General features: G+C 43.4%; 1 protein-coding gene across 1 annotated transcript; it reads left to right on the top strand.

The window, feature by feature from the left end:
• Positions 1-7,463: 7,463 nt before the first annotated feature.
• On the top strand, positions 7,464-8,114 carry LOC120056661 (claudin-4-like). The gene has a single exon (XM_039004872.1). The coding sequence runs from the start codon at positions 7,464-7,466 to the stop codon at positions 8,112-8,114; it is 651 nt and encodes a 216-aa protein (XP_038860800.1).
• The last annotated feature ends 1,619 nt before the right edge of the window (positions 8,115-9,733 follow it).

The following is a 9,733-nucleotide window of genomic DNA, read 5'->3' as shown; positions in this document are numbered from 1 at the left end:
TGAATTCTGTACAGAGTGGAAAGGCAAAGACATCATGGAGGACGAGGACACTTGTTTACAGATGTACAAGAGACTGCAATTTATAAATATGGTTTTGGCCAACAATGCAATTAGGATTCGAGAGATAAGAGAGCATATCTTGAATAATGACACCATATCTAACAACATCAATGCTGTAAGCCTGTCGACCATACAACGCATCCTCCAACGGCACCGAGTGACGATGAAACAACTTTACAATCAATCAATCAAGTTTATTTTATATAGCCCTTCGTACATCAGCTAATATCTCGAAGTGCTGTACAGAAACCCAGCCTAAAACCCCAAACAGCAAGCAATGCAGGTGTAGAAGCACGGTGGCTAGGAAAAACTCCCTAGAAAGGCCAAAACCTAGGAAGAAACCTAGAGAGGAACCAGGCTATGAGGGGTGGCCAGTCCTCTTCTGGCTGTGCCGGGTGGAGATTATAACAGAACATGGCCAAGATGTTCAAAATGTTCATAAATGACAAGCATGGTCAAATAATAATCAGGAATAAATGTCAGTTGGCTTTTCATAGCCGATAATTAAGAGTTGAAAACAGCAGGTCTGGGACAGGTAGGGGTTCCATAACCGCAGGCAGAACAGTTGAAACTGGGACAGCAGCAAGGCCAGGTGGACTGGGGACAGCAAGGAGTCATCATGCCCGGTAGTCCTGACGTATGGTCCTAGGGCTCAGTTCCTCCGAGAGAGAGAAAGAAAGAGAGAAGGAGAGAATTAGAGAGAGCCAAGATGTTCAAAATGTTCATAAATGACAAGCATGGCCAAATAATAATCAGGAATAAATGTCAGTTGGCTTTTCATAGCCGATCATTAAGAGTTGAAAACAGCAGGTCTGGGACAGGTAGGGGTTCCATAACTGCAGGCAGAACAGTTGAAACTGGAACAGCAGCAAGGCCAGGTGGACTGGGGACAGCAAGGAGTCATCATGCCCAGTAGTCCTGACGTATGGTCCTAGGGCTCAGGTCCTCCGAGAGAGAGAAAGAAAGAGAGAAGGAGAGAATTAGAGAGAGCATACTTAAATTCACACAGGACACTGGATAAGACAGGAGAAGTACTCCAGATATAACCAACTGGCCCTAGCCCCCCGACATAAACTACTGCAGCATAAATACTGGAGGCTGAGACAGGAGGGGTCAGGAGACACTGTGGCCCCATCCGATGATACCCCCGGACAGGGCCAAACAGGAAGGATATAACCCCACCCACTTTGCCAAAGCACAGCCCCCGCACCACTAGAGGGATATCTTTAGCCACCAACTTACAATCCTGAGACAAGGCCGAGTATAGCCCACAAAGATCTCCACCACAGCACAAACCAAGGGGGGGCGCCAACCCAGACAGGAAGATCACGTCAGTAACTCAACCCACTCAAGTGACGCACCCCTCCTAGGGACGGCATGAAAGAGCACCAGTAAGCCAGTGACTCAGCCCCTGTAATAGGGTTAGAGGTAGAGAATCCCAGTGGAGGGGAACCGGCCAGGCAGAGACAGCAAGGGCGGTTCGTTGCTCCAGAGCCTTTCCGTTCACCTTCACACTCCTGGGCCAGACTACACTCAATCATATGACCTACTGAAGAGATAAGTCTTCAGTAAAGACTTAAAGGTTGAGACCGAGTCTGCGTCTCTCACATGGGTAGGCAGACCATTCCATAAAAATGGAGATCTATAGGAGAAAGCCCTGCCTCCAGCTGTTTGCTTAGAAATTCTAGGGACAATTAGGAGGCCTGCGTCTTGTGACCGTAGCGTACGTGTAGGTATGTACGGCAGGACCAACTCGGAAAGATAGGTAGGAGCAAGCCCATGTAACGCTTTATAGGTTAACAGTAAAACCTTGAAATCAGCCCTTGCCTTAACAGGAAGCCAGTGTAGGGAAGCTAGCACTGGAGTAATATGATCAAATTTCTTGGTTCTAGTCAGGATTCTAGCAGCCGTATTTAGCACTAACTGAAGTTTATTTAGTGCTTTATCCGGGTAGCCGGAAAGTAGAGCATTGCAGTAGTCTAGCCTAGAAGTAACAAATGCATGGATTAATTTTTCTGCATCATTTTTGGACAGAACATTTCTGATTTTTGCAATGTTACGTAGATGGAAAAAAGCTGTCCTTGAAACAGTCTTGATATGTTCGTCAAAAGAGAGATCAGGGTTAAGAGTAACGCCGAGGTCCTTCACAGTTTTATTTGAGACGACTTTACAACCATCAAGATTAATTGTCAGATTTAACAGAAGATCTCTTTGTTTCTTGGGACCTAGAACAAGCATCTCTGTTTTGTCCGAGTTTAAAAGTAGAAAGTTTTCAGCCATCCACTTCCTTATGTCTGAAACACAGGCTTCTAGCGAGGGCAATTTTGGGGCTTCACCATGTTTCATTGAAATGTACAGCTGTGTCATCCGCATAGCAGTGAAAGTTAACATTATGTTTTCAAATAACATCCCCAAGAGGTAAAATATATAGTGAAAACAATAGTGGTCCTAAAACGGAACCTTGAGGAACACCGAAATGTACAGTTGATTTGTCAGAGGACAAACCATTCACAGAGACAAACTGATATCTTTCCAACAGATAAGATCTAAACCAGGCCAGAACTTGTCCGTGTAGACCAATTTGGGTTTCCAGTCTCTCCAAAAGAATGTGGTGATCGATGGTGTCAAAGGCAGCACTAAGGTCTAGTAGCACGAGGACAGATGCAGAGCCTCGGTCTGACGCCATTAAAAGGTCATTTACCACCTTCACAAGTGCAGTCTCAGTGCTATGATGGGGTCTAAAACCAGACTGAAGCATTTCGTATACATTGTTTGTCTTCAGGAAGGCAGTGAGTTGCTGCGCAACAGCTTTTTCAAAAAATTTTGAGAGGAATGGAAGATTCGATATAGGCCGATAGTTTTTTATATTTTCCGGGTCAAGGTTTGGCTTTTTCAAGAGAGGCTTTATTACTGCCACTTTTAGTGAGTTTGGTACACATCCGGTGGATAGAGAGCCGTTTATTATGTTCAACATAGGAGGGCCAAGCACAGGAAGCAGCTCTTTCAGTAGTTTAGTAGGAATATGATCCAGTATGCAGCTTGAAGGTTTAGAGGCCATGATTATTTTCATCATTGTGTCAAGAGATATAGTACTAAAACACTTAAGTGTCTCTCCCGATCCCAGGCCCTGGCAGAGCTGTGCAGATCCAGGACAGCTAAGCCCTGGAGGAATACGCAGATTTAAAGAGGAGTCCGTAATTTGCTTTCTAATGATCATGATCTTTTCCTCAAAAAGAGGTTCATGAATTTATTACTGCTGAAGTGAAAGCCATCCTCTCTTGGGGAATGCTGCTTTTTAGTTAGCTTTGCAACAGTATCAAAAATAAATTTTGGATTGTTCTTATTTTCCTCAATTAAGTTGGAAAAGTAGGATGATCGAGCAGCAGTGCGGGCTCTTCGATACTGCACGGTACTGTCTTTCCAAGCTAGTCGGAAGACTTCCAGTTTGGTGTGGCGCCATTTCCGTTCCAATTTTCTGGAAGCTTGCTTCAGAGCTCGGGTATTTTCTGTATACCAGGGAGCTAGTTTCTTATGACAAATGTTTTTCGTTTTTAGGGCTGCAACTGCATCTAGGGTATTGCGCAAGATTAAATTGAGTTCCTCAGTTAGGTGGTTAACTGATTTTTGTCCTCTGACGTCCTTGGGTAGGCAGAAGGAGTCTGGAAGGGCATCAAGGAATTTTTGTGTTGTCTGAGAATTTATAGCACGACTTTTGATGCTCCTTGGTTGGAGTCTGAGCAGATTATTTGTTGTGATTTCAAACGTAATAAAATGGTGGTCCGATAGTCCAGGATTATGAGGAAAAACATTAAGATCTACAACATTTATTCCATGGGACAAAACTAGGTCCAGAGTATGACTGTGGCAGTGAGTAGGTCCAGAGACATGTTGGACAAAACCCACTGAGTCGATGATGGCTCCAAAAGCCTTTTGGAGTGGGTCTGTGGACTTTTCCATATGAATATTAAAATCACCAAAAATTAGAATATTATCTGCTATGACTACAAGGTCCGATAGGAATTCAGGGTGCCATTTGAGAGAAACTCTAACAGAGTCAAGCATATGCGACATGACTTTGTAGAGGTATGTATGCAACACTACTTCCAGTACTTCAGACATACCATATTTACTCATCTGTATATCCTTTTGTCTGTTACAGAGAGTATTGGAGCTGGATGCCCATGTAATTCGCCATGAATTTATTTATGTGGATGAGGTTGGCTTCAACCAGGCGCCACGGAAGAAATGTAATAGGACAGAGGGCAATTACCAATGTCCCTGGACAGCGTGGGGGTAATATAACTATGTGTGCTGCCATCACTCAAAACGGGGTCCTCCATCACAATGCCACACTGGGTCCGTACAACACCGGCCATATGCTCACTTTTCTGGATGCAATTTACACAATGCTTGTCCCTGATCCAGATCAGGAGCCTGCTAGATTTGTGGTTTTATGGGACAATGTTAGTTTTCACCGGGCTGTTCTGTTCCAAAACTGGTTTGCCACCCATCCACAATTTGTAGTTTTGTACCTACCCCCATATTCACCTTTTCTAAATCCCATAGAGGAATTCTTCTCAGCCTGGCGCTGGAAAGTGTATGATCGCCAACCCTATGCCCGCATGCCCCTTCTCCAGGCAATGGAGGACGCATGTGGGGACATAGAGGTTGCCTCTGTCCAAGGTTGGATACGCCATGCTAGGAGATACTTCCCTCGATGTTTGGCAAGAGAAAACGTATCTTGTGATGTGGACGAAGTATTGTGGCCAGACCCAGGCCGGAGAAGAGATGAAGCGTAGCTTAGCACTGGTGACTGCCCCCCCCCCTACCAATTCCTGGACTGCCCCCCCGGGACCCCACACACACAATTGTGTTCTTTACTGTATTCTAAAGAATATACTTTTGATTTACATATGTTTATGGTTTTGTTGTATGCTACTGTATACAACAGTAATGTTTGGCCTAATAAATATTTTCTGTTTCTACATTGCATTGGTGTTTACAGTGTACTTGTTACCCCTCTCAGTAGATTACTTTCACTGTAGAACATTGTATTGAAATGTAGATATAAGCCTATGAAAGACCAAAGAGCTTTAGATTTAGAACAACAGTGTTTACATGGCATATCCAAAAATGTACTATTATGAAAGCAGTGTTTGCCATTTGATGCAAATGCTTCATTCTGACATGTGTTTATGGCATTTTGAATGCAGTGTTACATTTTGAAGGAGATGTGAGGCATTTTGCATTTTGTGTGTGCAGTTTTGGGAATTGTGTGTAGAGTTTTGAAAAAAGGAGACAGTTTTGAAAACGTGTGTAAGCAGTTGGAAAAAACTGTAATACATTCTATTTGGAATATAAACTAAGGAAGAATTATACAAATTATGGAATAATTACCATTAGAGTCAAGGGACCAAGAGACCACTGTCAGAAATCACTATCATAAAATGTAATTGCGTACTTTGCTATAGGTATAGGGGGATCACAATGTAAGGCTTATTGCTCTGTGTGTGCGTGCGTGCATTTTTGTGTGAGCGTGGCTATGACTGAGTGTATCTGCCTGCCTGTGTATTTTTGTGTCTGCCTGAGTGTGTATGTGTGTGTTTCCATGCAAATAAGTAGCCACAGGCCCTACCCAATTGACTGGCTGCTTAATGTTTGTCGCCAAACCAACATAACTGGTTTCCCCTCCATGTTTTTTGTGTGAAATACACCTGTATTCAAACCATGATATGACACTTCCTGACTTGTTCCACCAATTCGGTGCCTTTTGAGAAGTGTAACAATTTTTTTTTAATAATAAATGATTTTACTTAATTTGAACATATTTAACTTCATAAAAATATGTTTTCTCATCTCAATTTTTTTTAAATTACTTTACTATATTAAGTGCCAAATAAAGTAACAGGATTGACCGTGACAAGGTTGATTTCATCCTAAATCAGCAATAAATCCCCCTGTGACAGGGAGAATGGACACCAGGAAGTGGCAATTTAATGCAAGCTTCACCAAAAAATGTAATTTGTTCAAACATTTCAAGCCTGTATATCTATGGGTAACAGGGTTGACGTGTTACTGTATGCATGACCCACTCAGTTTTTTATCCACACTATGATTTTACTTTCAGATGTTGAATGTTTCTTTTTAATTATTTTTTTTTTTTAATGAATAGTTTCACCATATTAAAATGAGAGTTCAGTTCACATAAAAGGGTTGACCTTAAAATGAGGGACAGACTTAAATGAATCGCTAATCACATGAAATAAATTATAATCTATAATCAGAAATGACTTTGTCAAAGCCACAAAATAACTAGAGCTTTACAATGATGGTAAAAACTTGGATAAAGTGTGCGGTATAGGTCCCGTGTAGCTCAGTTGGTAGAGCATGGCACTTGCAACGCCAGGGTTGTGGGTTCGATTCCCACGGGGGGCCAGTACAAAAAAAGTATGAATGTATGTACTTGTAAGTCGCTCTGGATAAGAGCGTCTGCTAAATGACTTAAATGTAAATGTTAAGTGCGTTAAAATATTCCCAGAAGTCACAGAGGGTGCAGGGAGGGACATGTCAAATGCTGAATTTTGGCACTTTAGCAAGTCTTTATTCATATTAAAAAGGCACTCGTTACACAAAAGGCACTCATGTCGTGGAACGACCCACCTATACCAGCCTGTACCTCAAATATACAGTGTAAATCCAGTCAGAAGACATGATTCAGCATACTTTCCCCCAACATTTTGAGGGCATTATTTCTTCTGAAAGGCATAAAAAATAGAGCAGGCAAGGCCAGGGTAATTGTCATTGTCCTTATGTTCCTGTAAGGAACAGTCAAGAGGGAGTCAGATTACAGGTGAAACCCTCCCTGCTGGCTGCCTCCTCCCTCCCTTCTCTTCTCTCATCTCTCCTGCTTCTCCTCCCTCCTCCTCCTCCTCCTCCATCCATACCCTTCTCTCAGTAGCCTCTATGGGCAGGTCATTGTTTTTGTGAAGAGCTTGAAAACACCTGTTCTACCATACTGAGACATCATCACCAGGTGACTGGTCCCTTCCTTCTCTCCTGCCTACCCTGGGGTATAAAGGATCTCTGATTATGTGGCAGCATCACTTAGCTACATCACACCCCCACACACAGAGCGAGAAAGAGAGAGAGCGAGAGAGCGAGAGAGGAGTTACAAGGAAAAACACTGAACACAAAGAACCACAAAGAAGCTCCAGATTTGGAACAGACTCTTCTGTCTTTGATTAGAATCTCAGCTTGACTGAATCCTCTGTTAGTTCTAGAATTTGTGCACTGGATTCTGGAAGTTGAGAATCTCAGCAGGTTCTAAGAACTTCTTAGTTAAGTCACATCCTCATTCCACCAGGAAGGGCAGGTGTTGGAGAGAGCCAGCCCAGGGAGCTAGCATGTCGATGGGCATGGAGATCGTGGGAATTGCCCTGGGCGTCATAGGATTCATCCTGGGCATCGTGGTCTGTGCTTTGCCCTTGTGGAAGGTGACAGCCTATATCGGAGCTAACATTATCACATCCCAGACCATATGGGAGGGCCTGTGGATGAACTGTGTGACCCAGAGCACGGGACAGATGCAGTGTAAGGTCTACGACTCCCTCCTGGCCTTGCCCCAGGACCTGCAGGCCGCCAGAGCCATGACAATCATCGCAATCATCCTGGGGATTCTAGGGGTGATGGTCTCCATCGTCGGAGCCAAGTGCACCAACTGCATCGATGATGAACCCTCCAAAGCTAAAGTCATGATCATCTCTGGAATCTTCTTCATCCTGGCCGGGATCCTAGTCCTCATCCCTGTCTCCTGGTCGGCCAGCACCATCATCCAAGACTTCTACAACCCCCTTCTGATCAACGCACAGAAGAGGGAGCTGGGGGCCTCTCTCTACATTGGCTGGGGGGCCGCAGCCCTGCTACTGATCGGAGGGGCCATGCTGTGCAGCTCCTGCCCCCCCAGGGAGGAGAAGAGGTACAAGCCCCCCGGCATGGCCTACTCCGCCCCTCGCAGCGGGGGCGCAGCGGGATACGACAGGAAGGACTACGTCTGAGAGAGACTTCTTCACCTGCCTGATTGAATGGAGGGCAGAAAAAAAATTAAGGAAAAGAAGAGGAGAGGTATCGCTATTCTGAACATTAGTGTGTTTGTTTGCTGTCTGACACAAAAACTAGGAGAGGAATCTCCTAGAAAGACTCCAACATGAAGAAATGTGTGCTTTAATGTTACTTCTTGGCTTTTCCTCCCCTGCACATTTCTATTTAGTTTCGTTGTTCAGCTGTATAGTGTGCAGGCTTGTGTGACGTATGGTAGAGGCTGTCAGACCGAGATACTGTACATATAATCCCAAATGGCTGGGTTGACAACTGTTAATTATTTCACAATAGTTTCAAATATAGTTTTTATTCATTAATTTCAAACTTGAGATGACAAACCAAAGCCCTTTTGTTTCAGCACCGTACTGTAAATGAAAACTTGAAGGGTCTTGGTTTTCAAGTACTTGAGAAAAAAGCTATAGTTGCACAGTACGTGGGCTCATATTTGTAGTGCAGTACTGAGGGCCTTATTGTGTCTGTAGTTTTCTGTTCGCAAGGTAAGATTTTGTTACACTGAAACTTTTAGTTAAAATGTTGCACTGTGTATCACTGACACGGAGGAGTAACTAGCTCTCGCTTTTTTTTTACATGGATTTGATCATGTGATTCTGTGTGTGTGTGTGTGTGCGTGTGTGTGTGTGTGTGTGTGTGTGTGTGTGTGTGTGTGTGTGTGTGTGTGTGTGTGTGTGTGTGTGTGTGTGTGTGTGTGTGTGTGTGTGTGTGTGTGTGTGTGTGTGTGTGTGTGTGTGTGTGTGTATGCATGCGCGCGCGTGTGTCTTTTGAATGTATTTGACTATGAGAGATTCTGCTAGGTCCATGATACAGCCTCAGGTCCCATTATCATAGATGTCTTCCTCTTCACAGTTTCACTGTATTTAGGTCAATGTGTGTACATTTTTGGTAAAATAAGATTTGTTTTGTACAAACAATCATATATTACATAGCTTTTTAATATCATGCATGCTTTGTGTTCAGATTTTTTCTCAGAAATATTATGATACTGTATCTGTACTGTCACTTGTAAAGGAAGAAGACTATTCCATTTGTATAGTTGTGCTGTGTGTAAAACCATGATTCTAATAGGAGAGGGACAGTAAACAAGGATCATTGTATGTAGTGATGAGATAGCCTTGAACATGTTCATTTTGTCTTTCGTGTCATAAGTAATCCTTGGTTCCTGCCTGTGCTGGGTAAAGATATGAGGGAGTCATGACGCTTTCCTTAGGACCATCTGGCAGAACGCCCAGAACATGTTCTATGAATTAAGATAGGAGATGGCGCCAGTCACATGCTGGAATCAATCCAATGAATCATGTTTATGTTGGTTTTTATGTGGCCGTATATAAGTATATATGTATAGAGCTCACTTCAGACTGGTAATTTTTGCACCCAACTGACTGACCTCTCCAGCTTGCTGACAATAAAGAGTGATTCGTGTAATATTGACTTCAACTGTATCGCGTTTCAGGTAAGACCCAGATGCAGACAGTGTCGAAGTAAACGTTTATTACTAGTACAGGGGCAGGCAAAATGACAGATCAAGGGGCAGGCAGAGGTCAATAATCCAGATAGGGTG

Source organism: Salvelinus namaycush, chromosome 12, assembly GCF_016432855.1.
Source record: "Salvelinus namaycush isolate Seneca chromosome 12, SaNama_1.0, whole genome shotgun sequence".
Lineage (NCBI taxonomy): Eukaryota > Metazoa > Chordata > Actinopteri > Salmoniformes > Salmonidae > Salvelinus > Salvelinus namaycush.
This window is presented reverse-complemented; position numbering and strand designations above follow the sequence as displayed.

Coding starts and splice junctions, on each gene's coding strand:
- LOC120056661 (XM_039004872.1), top strand. CDS start 7,464: ATGTCGATGGGCATGGAGATCGTGGGAATTGCCCTGGGCGTCATAGGA.